The 17,655-nt window shown below is 33.9% G+C and overlaps 1 protein-coding gene across 5 annotated transcripts in view; it reads right to left on the bottom strand.

Moving 5' to 3' along the window:
- Liprin-beta (liprin-beta) overlaps window positions 1–17,655 on the bottom strand; it is an 85,674-nt gene that overhangs the window by 12,645 nt on the left and 55,374 nt on the right. For 2 of the 5 annotated variants that reach the window (XM_068771775.1, XM_068771774.1), the window contains exons 1-5: window positions 11,546–11,819; window positions 10,618–11,243; window positions 8,824–8,997; window positions 1,434–1,583; window positions 61–220 (exon numbers count right to left, since the gene is read on the bottom strand). In XM_068771775.1, coding sequence (XP_068627876.1) covers window positions 61–220; window positions 1,434–1,583; window positions 8,824–8,997; window positions 10,618–11,243; window positions 11,546–11,819 — 1,384 coding nt within the window. The other 3 variants (XM_068771777.1, XM_068771776.1, XM_068771779.1) reach the window with 3 other exon arrangements.

Here is a 17,655-nt window from a genome sequence, read left to right on the forward strand (position 1 = left end):
GGAATTTTATAGTAATGAGGTAGAGGTTTGCATGCTTGCAGTCGTCGCTACGTCCCGAACCTAGATTGGGCACCGATTGTCCGCGGCCACGCGCCACCACCATGTTGTTCTGTTTACCAAACGCGACGCGCGCCTCTGACGTCACCACCGAGGAGCGAGGCAGCGATGAATACAAGTGCGTGTTTCGCTCGATCTGGCGCCCGTAATTCGCTGGCGGCGTCTGCAATACATTACATTATATTCTACTTACGAAAAGATACTTTTATCATTTAATGTAGATAAATTTTTAGACGATTTTTTAACCAAAACATTCTTTCTCAAATCAAAATTAAAGCAAAGGCCTACAAAACATTAATATTTGTTTGTTTTGGAATGAATATTGCTTGGCAAATAGACTTATAAATACGCTATAGGTATATGAATTACCTAATACAAGATAATACACAACATATTACATTGTTCCTTATTATGGGACTTATTAATTTCCATCGATACCACTAAAGTAACGATGGGAATAAAAAAATATATAATAAATAATCTTAACATTTATTCTTTCTATTGGGAAAATGGTAAGACCAAAATAATAAAGTGTTATAAACCCAACTCACATATAACACTAAAAAGGAAAAAAATTCATATTAATTCGAATATACCTAGAGCGACCAGGAAGTAAAATTTTTAACTCCCAAATTCAAACATAAAAACAAATCGTATGTAATAGTCTTTTCGGAATATTGGAAAGGATTTTGGGCGGGACACAAAAATACTACAACTTATTGTTTCGACTAATTTCTTATTTTGTTATTGTATTTCATTTTATTAATTTTGTGACTTAGTGGGTTCCTGATGCAACGATGTCTTCATCATCATTATATTCCAGCGACGTCCGACAACCTTCTCAAGTTCGCTTGTTCACCTTGTGGGCGGAGGATTTATGCTGTGCTTGCCAGCCCGTGGTCTTCACCAGAGAACGTTAACGCTCCAGCGTCCATCAATTTTGTGCGCTACGTAGCCTGCCCTCTGCCACTTGCCAATCCGCTACATTGGCAATTATTATTCGACTATAGATCTCCTCATTCTTGATTCCGTCCCATAAAGAATGCAGTGTTGCCCTCTCCATGGCTCCTTGAGCGTCTGTTTCCGTGCCAATAAGACCAGAAATAAGAGACCTCGTCTCAGTGCCTTAAGTAATCACTAGTAATACACATTGATATTTTTCGTAAATAAAGAAGCCGATCATAAAATAAAAAAAAAAAAATTAAAATTTGTAAATTGTTGTAATTGTAATTTGTACTTGCATGTGAACACATTTGATTGGTTTTATTAGAGTTGAGGTTCACTAAAAATCATTTGTCCAATTCACTTGCATACAAAAGTGCAGTTGAAAGAGAGAGATAAACTCCCCTTGGCGAAAAAATGCTATGAATTCGTACCCTTGGCGGTGCAGGTCGCGGCAACGGCGATATGTCCGGTGGCGGCGAACGTTCTAGAACACCACGCTCCACCACACGTAGTCTGACCTCGCTTAGTTTCGACAGTAGTTCCAATTTCTGTGTTTCCAATGACGAGCGTGATAACATTTCCTGCGAAGAATTTAATGTAACTTTAATCACCCATAATTTTATTCATAAAAATATAAAGAAATGAACTATGTTTTAATCGGACCAAGTTCTACAAGTTACAACGATCAAAATAGGCCAAAATATATAATATCAATAAAAAGAAGCCGAAAAATAATTTTTATTGTCTCTAAAATATTATGACCATCGATTAACCATTAATTAAACTACACTTAACGTTACCTGTTCGATAATATGCGTTGCGAATATTGCAACGAGGATCCATTAAATTTGGTTGGATGTTAGATAAGAAATTGCTATACAGATAAGTTGCGAAATCATCATAATAACGTATGAAAAAGCTTGCGCTGGCAAACGTGCTCCTGCGTTAAAATGTGCGACCTTCACAACCACATGTTTAACGACTAGGTACGTCCTAGTGCTCCAGTCTTTCATTTTAAAGACGGTTTAAAACGATAATTTATATTGATGAATATAGTTCATGACACGCGGCCTTACATTGTTACATATTTAGTTGTAATTTCGCACATTTTAACACATAAGCAAGTATGATTAGACTGTAAATTGTTAAATATGTATAAAAACCTAAGAAATTCACAGACGCTTTCGCTATTCAAAGTATACATATATATATATATATATATATATATTCATTGTATTACAGAATAATACCACATTTTGCTTAAAAGGTGACTTCATAACTATAAGTTGATTGTAGCATAGCTAAATATTGAAATATTTTTTTCATATGATTTTTATGAAAATATTAATTATACAAAAATATTTAAATATTTTTTTGTATCCAAAAAAGAAAATTTTTGTTAAAACCTTTTTTAACAAATACCTTATAAGCTACATCGCCAAGAGTCAGGTGGAACAAATTAAATTAATTAAAATATTAAAAATAATTTGTATACACTGTGTGCCAATGTGTAATATTATCGGGGCTTATAAAATAAAAGATACGTAAAGTTTGGCCCATAGCATCACTATGGGGTCGAGTCCTGCTCGGCAAATAGCCAAAATAGACACGAAGAGAATACTTTACTGGCAATATGATAGTTAAATGGGATCATAAAAGCGGCCGTTCGATGTAACACCATGCAACGTAAACCTAACGCTAAAATCGTTACAACGTTGCCCAATGATGGATATCTACGTGTTAAACTAAACAGTGAAATGGGAATGAGTTTCAAAACTTTTTAATGTAAACAGAGTGTTCCGATGTACGTATATATAGCCCGAAAGCAGGTTGGGAACATTATCAAGCGTTTTACGGACGTTGTGTTCGTTCTTATCTTGAGTTTATTAAAGAATGCGTCTGGTGAATGCGTGTAGGTGGCGCAATGTACGGACGTGGAGAGGCGTAAATGATGTTTAAACATTGAAAGCATCTAATGTTTTTCCTGCTATTAATCTAGGTGCTGATGTATCTGCATGTTTTTACCCTATAAGTTCATTCATTTCGTATATGAAATAAATAGGGTTATATGTTTATAATATAAGAATAACATATATGTTATGGAATCAGTAAAAATCTTATGTGTGCCTAAATGGCCTAAGTCGCTTTAAAATTTCATTATAAAGAATGTTATTTTACTATATTAAAACATAGACATCTGTACACAATATTGTCTAAATAAGACAGTTTTTCTTTCAAAATTAAATTACAAATTAGTCACTGAATGAAAACTAACGAAAATGCAATGAGGAATGAAAGATATACATAAACCTTTTTGAAATTCAGAAAATTCATACAAGTTGAACAGGGCACAAAAGTAAGTAATAGAGTATTTATTTATAACAACAACCTATTTCAGTAGCTAGTTTCCTTCAAGCCGAAACACAATAGTAAAATTTGGCCATAGAAATACTACCAACCATATATGGATGCAAACATAAATTCATAAAAATTTCTCAAATTATTTAAAAAAACACGGAAAATCGACAAATGTGCATCAAATGTACATTTCTAAGCATCTCATTCATTAGTACCTAACAAAACCAATGCAGTAAAGATAATAGTGAAACCACTACGACCAAATATTTTATGTATATTTAAATTTTTAAGAATTCTTGAAGAGTTAGTACCTTATTAGTGTAATATTAAGAATAAATAACAGCAAACAAAACGAATAAATAAACATTCGAAACTCTGGAAAGACTCGAAGATTACACGTGGCCTCGGCAGATCTATTCTTGACTACATGTCGATAGCGTGTACGCAAACAGCGGTAATACAAACCAAACAATTTAACGAAGAATACATTTTTAAAACGTACAATATTATTATATACTTTATTTTTCCACAATTTTGTGAAAACTTAATATTCGGGATTATTGGTGCGATATGTGTGTTCGGTGCACCATATCCAGATGTGTATATAGTAAAAAAAGCGTTTTCAGAATTCAGATTGTCACATACTAAAATTAAATATTGATTCTTTCTTTTCTTTTGATTGATTGATCTGACCCTGTAGACTGTACTGTGAGAAGTTATAGGTATATATCATTTCAATAAAACTAATGTAACATATTACATAGTAATCACTTTATACAGGTTGATTGGAAATAGGTGTAGCTTTCACACTTGTAACTCGTATACTTTCAATTGCACGGAAGGTGTCATGAGTTGTGAAATAAATGAAATATACTATGTATATATTGTGACAAACTGGCTAATTCACTTTCGTGATTTAGATATTCATATAAAAAAATTATACACAATTATGAAAATACTTGAAAACTATTTTTATAACTACTCGTAACTTTCGCAATAGAGTAAGTTCGTCAAAAGTTATTTATCTACTTACTTAATCCAAAACAAAAAAAAATCATAAAAAGGTTTTCATAGCCATACTTTTATTGATTTAATGTCTTAGCAGTAAATTATACATTTGTTGTGACGGTCTATGGGTGTTAATACGCCTTTTTTGTTTTTGATTGACGTGATGTTTGACTACTGTCTGAAAATATATTTCTTTTAATTAGAGCCTACCTCGTGCCTTAACTAAAATATATAAAAAAACCGAACACTCATGCCAATTTATTTTTATTATTATCTAAGTCGAATAATACAATTCATTTAAAAGTGATATGAAAGAAGAAGTAAATAAGCAAGTAATAAATAGTAAAAAAGAGAGCATTAGTGGATAAACCTAAGCGGGGCATAATCCTCTATGCTAAATCCTCGCTGCCGTTTGCTGAAATAATAAAAAGCGCAAAACCTTATTCTTTTCTATAAGCGTGTGAGGTACAAGCAAAAGTAGATTACGTTTGGAGTGAAAGGGCGAATGTCAAGTAGCAATATTTTTTCGGATTTGTCCGGATTTTAAGAGAGTATTTGTGTGGTATATTTTGTGCGATTTTTATTATAATAATAATAACAATAGCTTTCATTTTCGAACTGAATTTTTTTTTCAACATTTTTAGGTTATATTAAAATGTCATTGATTTCTGTATGCTTTTGGGCAAAGGCATACAGAAATTAAAACCCTAGGTAACATAGGGCCTAACGTCATTCTTGGTTAGTCTTCTCATCTTCTAGCTGTTCGACCCCGACTTTACTGGCCGTCCTTGAGGTGCCAGACGGTCACCCATTTGCTCCATTTCCCTTTCATTCGGAGCATACGATAATTTAGCGATTTTTTGTACAATACATGTACAATCAAATTGGAAAATAATTAACGTAGTTATAAAAAAAATTGGATCTTGTATATCTGGCTGTCGACATTTACTAATGCAAATGTTATAGACAGTTTTAACAAACGAAGAATAAAAATTTATCTGCCTTCCTAATACCCGGGAGTTTCATAAAACAATTTGACCTTACTTTTTGATCACAATGTTACAAGCGTCTAGTAAAACAATAGTCGCGAAAAACTGATCACCGTGTGCATGGTGACTGAAAAAATAAAAACATCAAAACGGCTGCGACAGATAGTATCTTCAAGGGACGAAAGCTATTTTAAACCACAACAAACTTCGACGTTAGCAATCCCTAATTATTTCGAAAGGTTTTGTGTTTTTTTGAAATGTGTGGCAAAAGCGCATAAAAATCGCATATAAGATTCTATTTTTTTACATTTTTTCTTTTATGTGGTTTCTACCCACTGTAAAAACATTGATTTGAGTGTATTAACAGTTCAAAAACCTTATTTTAGAGGTATCCCATTTAATAAATAAACATTTACTGCGGGATATATACATGAAGAACAGCTACAAAATTTATATTCACTCGTAGTACAATTACATAGTCGATAACACAGTAAGGATACAACTCATTGAATTTAACGCCGTATAGCGCACACGGAACAACTCAAGAGAGATAAATTATAACGGATGAGCAATCAGTGCAGCCATTCATACATCATTTGCGTCCGCAACACACGTACAAACATTCATAATCCTTTCGCAAGTTGCAAAATTAATTTGATAGTTAATTGGCAATTACTCGATATAATATTGTTCTTAAGAAAAAATAATAATCCTTAAATATGTTGACCTTTTTTTTATCTTCATATAATAAATAAATTATGATAAAATTACAAAAAAAGAACAAATACATATACAATACCAGGATAGTCTGCCTTGCACTGGCGGCTTAAGTTAATGGTGTAAGCTCTTTTATAATCCTTAATAAATTTCAAATAAAATTTAGGATGTGACAATAGTGGAATATCTGTTGTTTATTATATATCGGACATATTATTGCTACTGTACTGTACACTGTATACTGCACCGTCGGATAGAGTTATTATGAAAATACTAAGAAAAAAAATCTTATAAATAATAAACTAAGAACGCGTTTATATGGTAAAATGTTAATACATATGCCATTTATACGGTGCGGATGCTATTACGCTTATTATTCAATTTTATCCTAAGATGTGGTGTGTTGTTTATTTAACATCTGACTAAATAAGTTTTGCATATATTAGAATAAAATTAACATTTTTTATCATTATCACGCTTAGATACAGTAGAGCACGTCTCGGGAAGAATGTAGGAAGTCTAATAATTTGAGAAGAATCCACAATAAATTATCCCGTTTTTTGAGTAGAACTATTAATTTACAAGTCTTATTACAACTTAATAATCCTTCACGTTAAAATAAGATGTTTTTTACAAATTTTAAACCAATGACTTGAAAACAATAAATGAAATTTTCAATGTTAATGACACCGGGAAACTGGCAGTGAACAAGGTGATGATTTCTTGCGCTCATTATAAAAAAGCAGTTTGTAATCGAACGACAAACGTAGGTACATATATATATAACATAGATGCACACTCTCAGTAGCACTGCAAACAGGGACTTGTCCTTTTTACACGTTGCCATAGTTCAATTTGTAATTATTTTAATTTGTTTTTTATTTTACGCGACTTTATTACCACAAATATAAACCCGTGTGGTTTCTCGTGCAATCTTCTTTTCAAATTGTAACGCTTATTTATAAACTAAAAAATATTCATATATGTTCCTTTTACTTGCTTACCAAAATGCTCATACAGAAAAAGTAACTTCATTTGGTTTATGAGTGGGCTGACAGCAAATAGTGTACAAAAAGAAAATTAGCCGACTGACAAGCGAATGATTAGTGTTCAAATGAGCCTGGCTTTAGAGTTGAGACACTGGAAATTGCGCAACCCACACCAATCATGTTTATTCAATAACCGTGCCTCTATGTAGGCCGCACTGAATGTTAAAGACCTTAACGCCTTACGAAGTCAATTTGGTAAGCCTAACGGGAACTGTAAGTGCAAAGCGCAATTTCTCGACCTACCTAATTCAATACATAAATAAATTATTTATTATTATTAACGATTGGTATGGTTTGTTATCATTTGATAATTTTGACAAACATCGTCCATTATTATTATTGTATTTCATCGTTTCAACTAATAGACGCCAATTGCACGGCGCCCCCCTCCCTCAAATACATCATATTGATATTATACAATGTTGATACTAAAACTAAGCATTAACGAAAACACAGGAAATAAGTTTCATAAACATATAATACACTATAGCAATATAAATAAGTAAAAACTGGGAATAGTCATTTTTAATAAAAAAAAAAAAACGATTGCATCAATCTTCTCATTGATATCATGTCATTTACTGATAAAACCAACCAGTTGTTCAACTTTGATAACCTTAAAGATAAAATTAATGGAATATAATAAGGAAGTTTGTTTTACCCATTCAACCCAATGTTCTATTTAGAGGGATTCTTGAAGATATGAAATAAAATTTTGATAATTACAAATATAATTAAATCAATATTTAATAAATAAATTCCAAACCTTCTTGAATGTATACGTCTGCAGTGTTTACGAATATTACTGAACTACATTACTGCACCGCATTTGTGCATAAGACGGATAGACCGTTTTAAGTTTGGTATTTATAGTTTCCTAGAGCCACTTGCCTTCTCTTTTTACATTTACTACACCTACTTCTCTACATTAAGTAATCCCGTCGGCTCCTCCGGGAGCTTCGTCTCGAGCCGTTACATTATTCATAGCATTGGTTTGAGAAGCCGCTAAGCTGTAAGGTGCTCGGGCGGAGTTTCTGTGAACTGACTGAGCGTAAGGACCCCTGATAGAGGATTTCAGGTTTAGCAGCAACATTCGTAATTGAGGGTGGTCTAGAGGGCAGAATTTTCAGTCGATCGGTTGCTATTGTTAGATTATCGAGAATTTATTTCTTAATCATTTTTACTACTTCGCAAAGCATTAGAGCTAGGAAAAGAAGTGGTCGAAGAAACTATGTCAACACTTCTATCATTAACAGAGGAAAAGCTGCAAAGTGGTTAGCGCTTTCGTATGCATATAGGTTTTATTTTTTCTTATTAATTGCTTCATAACTTGAAATATACCTCATCTTCCTAAATGTCTAAATTACATAAGAAAAAAATACTTGTAATCCCTAAAATATAGTGAACTCAACTTGCATTATTAAATTTAGGTATCTAATATTTAAGTTAAACCTATAATCCGTTAAAAACTTTATTGATATAACTATAATTTAGCAGCGGACAGAGAACCAAAGATTATATAAAATTTTGTTCTTATTGTTACTATTTGAACATCTGTAAAAAGATAGTTGATAATTTTGTTCGACAAAATGGCAAACAAAAATATTTTCTTTTCTGTAACTGGCTACCAGTTCGGGAACCTCATTTTTAATTTGTCATAGACTAGACTCTAACGAATTTTGTAGAAAAAATATACTTACCTTCTGTAGCCTTTGTTCTGTATCATCGAGTTTCTGACGGGTGTCATGTAGTGAGCGTTCCAAATCAGCCATCTTCTCGATTTGCGCTGCTATCTGTTCTGATAGAACCTGCACTTGCAACTGCAGACTCTCCTTGTCCGCCTCCAACCTTCGCACACGGTCTTCTGCATCGTTCTGCAACATTAAATAAGCTTGCATGTAGTCAGCTGATACTTAAAGAAACTTGCGATGATTTTGTATACCATGTAACCTATTAAAATTGAAATAAATTTAGGGAACCATAATAACATTAATTGTCGAATTGTAACGGTAATTGACCAATAATGATTAAAGAGAAAAATGGAAACAAAGTAGTTATTTTATAAAATGGGCTAACTAACTAAAATCCACGTTATTATAATATTTATATATTTATTCATTCGCCCTGTGTAAAACACATTGTGTAATAACGGACTTAATGCATTAGAGGCATTCTTTACCTGGCAACCAAATAATTAATAAATTAGTAATTGAATAAACACTGTTACGTCAAAATTATATTGATAAGTTAATAAATTACATGCGAATAAATAGTAAACAGTAATTAATTAAGGCTATGTGATCATTAACGATAAAAGAGATATCAAAAGCTGGAATAAAACTATATCTTTTTAAAATATTATTAAAGTAATAACTCAATAAAATACCTTATCATCTCATTACGTTATTAAATACACTCGTCGTTGAATTCGACAAAACATGAAAAATATTAGTTAAATAAATTTTAAAATGTACAAAATTTATTAGATTTATTTTCCTAACACAATTTGTACTATTCTTTAGCTTATAGAAGTGTAAAAATCCTGTTGAATCTATATAAATTTATAAAGTATATAGTTTAAAGAAATTTTCATTGATTATTCAAGCAAAAACGCAGGGACGTTGTAATGTTGTTCTTGATGATTAATTTTACGATCTCTTTCGCTTTTTACAAGAAAAACGACGACGGTAAACGGTTAGTTTACGAGGGTTCTCTGAAAAGGCTTGATCTTTTCACGAACCGGCTTACCTTTTCACACCGCACTTAATTCTTACACTAACTAATCACCAATTTATTATTATTGTCATGTAAACACACGAATTACCACTGTGTATGCAAATGTTAAGTTTATAAATCTATTATTAAGAGTTTATGAAGCGAAAAGGGCATTCACCTTCCCTGACACACACACACCATTACCCACAACAAAGTGATGCTGTACAAGCTTTTAGATTACCAAAACATTTCCACGTTTAACCATGCCTCGCCACATATCGCTTTTCGAAGTAGGATGAAACGTCTTATTAGTGAATTAATTACACCGGCTTCGCTTCAGGACTTGCAGTTGAGTTTTATTAATCGACTAAAAATTCCATCTAATGTGTGACAGCCGAGCGGGTAAGTAAAAATTCAAGTATTTATATACTTGAATTTTTATTACATTATAAATAGCTATAGTATCACGCCTTAATCTTAAAGGTTGGCAAAATTAAAACGGATAATATTGGAAACTATCGCCTGTTATCTTTCACAACAAATGCATTAGAAAAATAAATAATTTAGAAGGCAATGAGTCAAACATTGATATAACAAAATATGAGAAACTTGTTTATTTATCTAAAGCAACTGACGGATATCAACATCATATGAAATAAATAAAATATTTTTACACATTGCGTTGGCATTTTAGAAACTAGATGAAATAATCGAAACGTTTCGTAAAGGAATCGTTTGAAAATAAGTTATGGAGTTGTTTGAACGCAGGTCACATTTACCTTATATCGGGATGCAGGCATCGGTGGGAGTGAGGGGTGTGAGGGCCATGTGCGGTCGTGCATATAGCAGGGAGGCGGCGCGGGAGGTCCATGGCACCAGCACATTGGGGGCCACCAGCCTCCTTCGGGCCAGCGAAAGTGTTCGTATGAATTCCATCGTCGTTGCAGATCGGGAGGAGTTCCTTCGTTTCTCGTTCGTCGCGGCCGTGACGACGCGCGTCCACTGGGATGTTGGGGCGGCTTTGTTGTCAGAGAGGATCTAGTCTTCCTGTCCCGGTCGCTGCGATCGCTCGGCGTACGGCGCCTTCTGTCCAAACTAGCCGAATTGTAATCATCGGGGCGAGTGCCTAAGGAAACTGCTTCGGTTTCCTCTTCCATTATATCACCACCAGGCATCCACTTGAAATCATTATCGCACCGCGTCGTATTGTCTCTGCATATATTCGGCGTCAGCGTGTGATAGTCGGCGTCCCCGCAGCCGGTTTCATATTCGCGCTCTTCGGAGTCGTCATCGCTGGTAGTGCTTGACTCGGTATCGGACGAGTCTACCTGTGCGGGCACCGCGCCGTCCGTCCAGGCTCTGCACTTCACAGTGGCCTCCTCATCAGGGCTATCCGAGTCGCCGCCTGTCACCAGATAACATATGAGAATAGAAGTTGTTTGTAGGGAGCCTCGTGTGCGACGCTAACTCACCCATGGGCGAGTACATGTAGGAGCGCACGGCGGGGTGGACGTAGCCCGCCGCCGTACGCTCCTCTTCCTCTAAAGGTTCCGTGAGATATTCGCGATCGGACATGGGGCTCCCCACAAATGACACTGCGCGACAAGCATTCGGTGCGAGTCACCGTCGCGTCGCTATTTTAAAGTTTGGCCGCGTTCCAGTCTTACGCTACGTCAATGACTCGTCCACGTATTGTGAATTACGTACTTTCGTGCGGAGGTGGCTCCTCGCTGGATTGAACAGACGCGGAGTCGTGACCCGATGCTTCCGAGGCCGTAGATCTGGGACGCTCGCTGGTGGCGGATGTCCGCCGGGAGTAGTCGTCAAAAAGGATGTCCTCCGAAGCACGACTTAGGGTTCTTTTCTCCGTTACGTTAGGAGGCGATTTGAAACTCTGGAGCTTGTCGTCCACGGCGGAACGGTTGTGTAGTGCCGCTATAGTGGCCGCCACGAATGAGCCTCCACGGCCGAGCTCGCGCATGTTTTAGTTCAAAATGAGCAACGTATACGAATACGGCCAACGTCCGTGCCCGGAAATAGATCTCGGTTCGTGCGGCTGATGCATTCCGGACACCCTTCCCGCTTTGATCCTTTTTTATTGAAGCTCCACGTAAGCTAGCACGTTATTAAATAAACACGTAAAAGAGCGTAATGTTATTTACACGGCAGCGTTAGACTACGATATGTTTGGTTAAATACACAACACGAAGTAATGCGTTAGCGCGTGTGAGACGTGCGTCGTGCTGCACACAACTTGGGTTACTTGGCGCACTCACCGGTACACAGTTGACTCCTTCGTACAACGAGCGACGCACTGTGTCGGCGCATTCATAATTTTCTTCATACGCACTTCCTGCGTGCCTTTCGTCCGTTTCATATAAATCCCTGGTTTGAGGGCTCCGTAAATGTACATAATTTTCATAGATATATTGTGGATTGTATGGCGGTTGTATTGGATAGAAAGTCGGTGCACTCGGTTCCTCATATTCTTCAATTTTCCCTTTAAGGACGTTCAAACAACTCATGTTTCCTCCCGTATCTGTACGGCAAAATAATTATACTTAAGCTGGTTAATGATTTTCGTGATTTATATTTTGTTATTTATACTGGTATTTACATATTTATCCAGATACTCCTTTTCAAATTTTGGAGAAAATATGTCCACATAAGGATAATAATAAAGGTAACATTTAGCACAGAAATTTTATACGGATGAGAAGAAAAGAAACAAAAAGCATTCGTCGTATTGTCTATAAGGCGAGAGTAATATGCAGCATTACACCGTTTATTGCCTGTCGCGTATACTGTCACGACATCGCTCGAAAGAGTCCACGGAATGAAAGTCTCCCCTCGTCTCGGAAATAGATCCACAGCTATCCCGCTGAAGCGACGAATAAAGACGACATTTTAATGTTCTACTAACAAACGCACGATTTAAAGAAATATTTATTATTGTTATTCTCGACTTCATGCTAGGATTTTTTACCTGATAGCCATAAAAAACTGCAATAGATTAAAACTCTAAATAAACAGTAAAAAAATTAAAATAAATAATCTAATCTTAATTGAATATATTCGATTCCTGTAATTAGTATTCAATTAATGCTATTTTTCAAATCAGTTGCATATATTTTCATTTAATCACTATGGAAACATTATATGTAAGTAACGTAATATTTCTTTGGAATATAAGTATCACGTATATCAAACGTATCGTTTTACTATTACCTTTACAATGCGAATATAGAAGCCAATCCAACAATTATACTTGATTCTGAATTAAGAACTATCATCCTCATGGTAATTTAAGTTAATAATCCATGTAACAAAAAACAGATATTTATGATAAAATTGAAGGCTTATAAATATATAGTTAAAATCTATTAATATTACGCATAAGGGTTGAGTTATAATTTGATTTCAACTAAATACAAACATATGCATGCACTGCAGTTTAATCAAACTAAATTAACACGTGTATCTATAAAACGAATTAGATATACAAACCATATGACTATCTACTGTTATTTACGTATACATATGGCTGGTTAATGCAAATTTATTTATTTATATATATATATATATATATATATATATATATATAAATATATATATTTATACATATAAATATATATATATATATATATATATATATATATATATATATATATATATATATAAATAATTACAAAAATTTCTCCTGTTTCACATACAAGACCGATTTAAACTTAGCTTAAATACCATTTAATAAAACTAGCTAACGTAAGTAACAATTCCGTGTACAAAACTTTAAAGCAAACTTGAATTTGCAATAGCAACTTAAAATACTCGTGTGTTTGGTAAAAGTTTATAAAAACATTTTAACTGTAGTAAGTAGCGAATAGTTGAAATAGAGTTAGAATCTTTTAAAAATGTATAAATTTCAATTTCGACACCAGTCCACGTCATCTGGTCTTAAATAAGCCTTTATTAAAGTTTATTCGTTACGGACCCAGCTTCACGTTTATAAAATCTTTGATCGTTAACTTCATATCCTTTAAGTTTACGAGTCTCTAAAGTCAGAAATAGCTAGTTTCCTAGTTATGTGATTAATCTTTAAATTAAACATTATTTAAAATGCAATAAAATAGTCTTTACGACAAAACAATAAAGCTCGCATAACTATAAAATTGAGGTAAATAATATATTGTTTCAATAATGTACGGCAAAGGTTTTGAAAATTTTATGTAGCTTTAAATTTCAAATTATATTACAATTTAAATGTTTTTATAGAATTCAAGTGTTTTTAGTTGATCAAAATGTGTGGAACGTTATTTGTAGAATGATTTACATGGTTGATATTATAATGTTTATATCAAATATGGTTGAATTTCATTTAATAAAATCAACTGTTGAGTTTCTGGTCAGCTCTTTTGAACAGATCAGCATTCCGAGCCGGTGGTAGCCAACTACTATGTTAAAATAAACAGGGATTTAAAAATGGATGTAAATGTCTAGTGCACCATAAATATATTTTTAATTTGAATTTTAATAAACTAAAAGACAATACAAAACAAAACGGCAAGTTCAACCTGAATTCGACAGCAGACTCCGCTTCTCCGGACGGACTTTTTCCAGACGTGACTTTTTATTTCTCTAACTCACTATGTTGATCGACCTATTTGTGCAGTTTGTTAAATATATATAATCAATGGCACTTTAATAGGCGCAGGTACGGCGTACGAATGAACAAATGACTCTTTTTTACATTTAAAATGCTAAATATAAAAAGCAACTCACAATATTTATATTTCGTGCACTGTTTCGAAAGCCGGCTTCGAAGCGAACAGATGCTGGTGCCAAAAACTGTTACAACCAATAAACTTTTGATGCAACGGCTTTAACAAATATTTCTCTATAAAAATACATCCGTTTTTAATTTATGTGCACCCGTTCTTTAGAATACCGTTGAGAATATTATAGTAAATTTGGGGTTACGTTCCACAACTTTAAAAAATCGTGGAGTGTGAAAAAATTGTATTTTTTTTTACATATGTATTTATAAAACGATTACACTCATAATAATTTTAACGATTCAATCCATTAGTACAAAACATATAAAAATACACATTAAAATTAGGAATCAAAATAATTTTTTGTTATTAATTATCGTTACTTGATACCAAGCTGCACATTTATTACGGACTCGACCAAAAATACCGTCATCATAGATCAAAAATACTATAATATACGCAGATTTCTAACACAACTATTGGGTTTAAACCTTCGTAATAAACGTGTAAATAGTATTTTGTTGCTGTATAAATAAGTTTCAGTAAGCTCTGTAAAATTAGAGTTAAAATACTTATATTATTTCTGGTGAACCAGGTTATATCAAAATCGTATAAAAAATGGTTTGATAGACCATACTTATATCTGAATTACGGTTACTATGATAGTGAAATAACAAAAAGCTCTAGCGTTAATGATCGTAAAGTGTTTAATACAGCTGAATGTTTTTCTGTAAAAGGTTATTGAAGAAGAAGTGTAAGCTCTTTCATTGGATATGGGCATCCTTAGTACTCGATGGGCGGGAAATGAACTCGCAAGGCGGGCGAACCTATAAATATAACAGCTCGCTAACGATAATAATACCCCGCTCGATTTAATTATCGCCCGATGAAATAGGGAAACCACAAATGTTTACAAAACAGTCAAGATTCCTTTCTTCTACTGTTATATGGGAGCGCGTGTAACGGATTAAATAGGGCTGGCCTCAGAGTATATTTATAGACGAAAAAAAAGTTTACAGTCGATTTGGAGCATGGATTTAAAACGTAGAGTTATTCTATGTAAGTCCTGAAAATAATACAAGACAAGTATGCAAAAATAAAATAAAAAATGTAGAGAAAATTTCATTTTGGTATATAAAAAAATTGTTCCATAGATATTAAATAAATAAACACCCTCGTTTAGGTATTATAAATTTCAAAGTGCAGCATGGTATTCGCTTAATAGTAAGTCATTGGGCATATCCATAAGAAAGACATGTTGCTCGAATACTAAAATTTAAAGTTATTAAAAGTACTTTGACTTTATATTAGTCCGACAATTTCACTAAGTACTAATTTCACTAACTACTTAAATTAGTACTTCGGGCCTCATTGCCAAGCTCACAGTAGCCCAACGGGCCACGAGGATTTATCTACGAGATCGGTGCAGGAATAAGGATAAGATCCGATGACTAACGAAAGTGGCAGACATAACCAGCCAACTAGCAAGTTGAATTGGTATTGGACAGGCCACTTTAATATATAAAATATAAAGTTATGGTTTAATTTTTTTTTATTTTTTAAGTGTAAGATAAATAAAATGGCATGGTGACATTTTGAATGCAATAATGTTATAATAACAGTAGAAAATAAAAAATCTCAAAATTATTTTAAATTATTAGCAACATAAATTATTAAAGAATCCCATTGTATTCAAGAATAGACAATACTAAGCTCCATTTTTGGAACACCGTCGACACAGGTTTATATTCAATGTACAGCACAGAACGTGACAGCGGGAGTCACTGTATTTCACTTTCCCCGATATTTATAACCGCGGGGAATAAACGCTCTTTTCGGAATAAAACTTAAACGATTATAGTGTTAACCATTCTCGCAAGCACCCTGTGAATTTTAACAGCCGGTTATACAAATTTTGTACAAAATTTTCATAAATATTAATTTTCTTTCACAACAATTATGATCACGTTTAAAAAATTACATAATTGCATTCGCTGTCTTTTAACTGATATTTAAACGTGTAAAATTTATTTGCTTGTTACATAAGAAGAAATCACTTGTAATAGGTAAATAAATTAAGTGCAAAGCGCGGTCTTACATCGCAATATTACGCTTTCCTTGGCATATTAAAAATTAACATGGGCATTTTTGTAGCAGGCATATTTCTATTACGTGATATTATATATTAATATTTTATAGCAATAACTGATTTTTGATATTTTAGCGTAAAATACTTAAATACAACTCAATTACTTAAAATGGTCTCTGTAAGATAAAAATGCAGTTTATTTTCCAAATGAGAAACTTGTTTTCAGCCGATACCCGCCCACTGCAAGACATACACGCCTTCCTCAAATATATATAAAAATGGAACTAATCAGTGTAACATAACTCCTGAAGATACCCCGTGGAGGGGTGAAACACGTGTTGAGTGATTTAACGGTGGTAGTTGTGTAATTCGCATTGCATGCGCATTTATCAGCAGGCTGGCGGGCGGTGCACTTTGTTGCACGACTACCACTGCATGTGCGGAAGTGGCTAAATATTGGTCCTTTTCTTACTAAGGATGGACTTCCGCAAAATAACGCCTGGTTCCATTAAATCCCTCAAATAACGCCACGATGACCGGTGTTGCGCTGCCAGTATCCAATGTTTTTTCGCTATCTTCGTCGCCTAGTGAGGGGAACTACTCACGCCGTGTCTACCGGCTCATGGTCGCTACTCAAGAACCTTTCGCCTCCAACGGCTATCGGTTGCACGCGCGATATACCCTGCCCACTTCATACGATCAATTCTTCGAGCTACGTCGATACGAGAAATAACATATATTTTATTACTATATTTATAATATTATATTTTCCATTCCAACCTAAACAGACGTCTCACTTCAGCGACATACATAATTTTACTTAAGGCTTCAAATTATTGTTGCTTACATATTGAGTGATTGATTTTACGTGTAAAAGCTTAAAGGGATCGAGGTGAATGTATATAGTTCATAAATCAGCAAAAACCTTCAAAGCATCTATCATTTCTAATCACTCT

The sequence above is a fragment of the Battus philenor genome, unplaced genomic scaffold (genome assembly GCF_028537555.1).
Source record: "Battus philenor isolate CCGP_79_NKW_IND1 unplaced genomic scaffold, ilBatPhil1.0.hap1 SCAF_4, whole genome shotgun sequence".
NCBI classification, from domain to species: Eukaryota; Metazoa; Arthropoda; class Insecta; order Lepidoptera; family Papilionidae; genus Battus; species Battus philenor.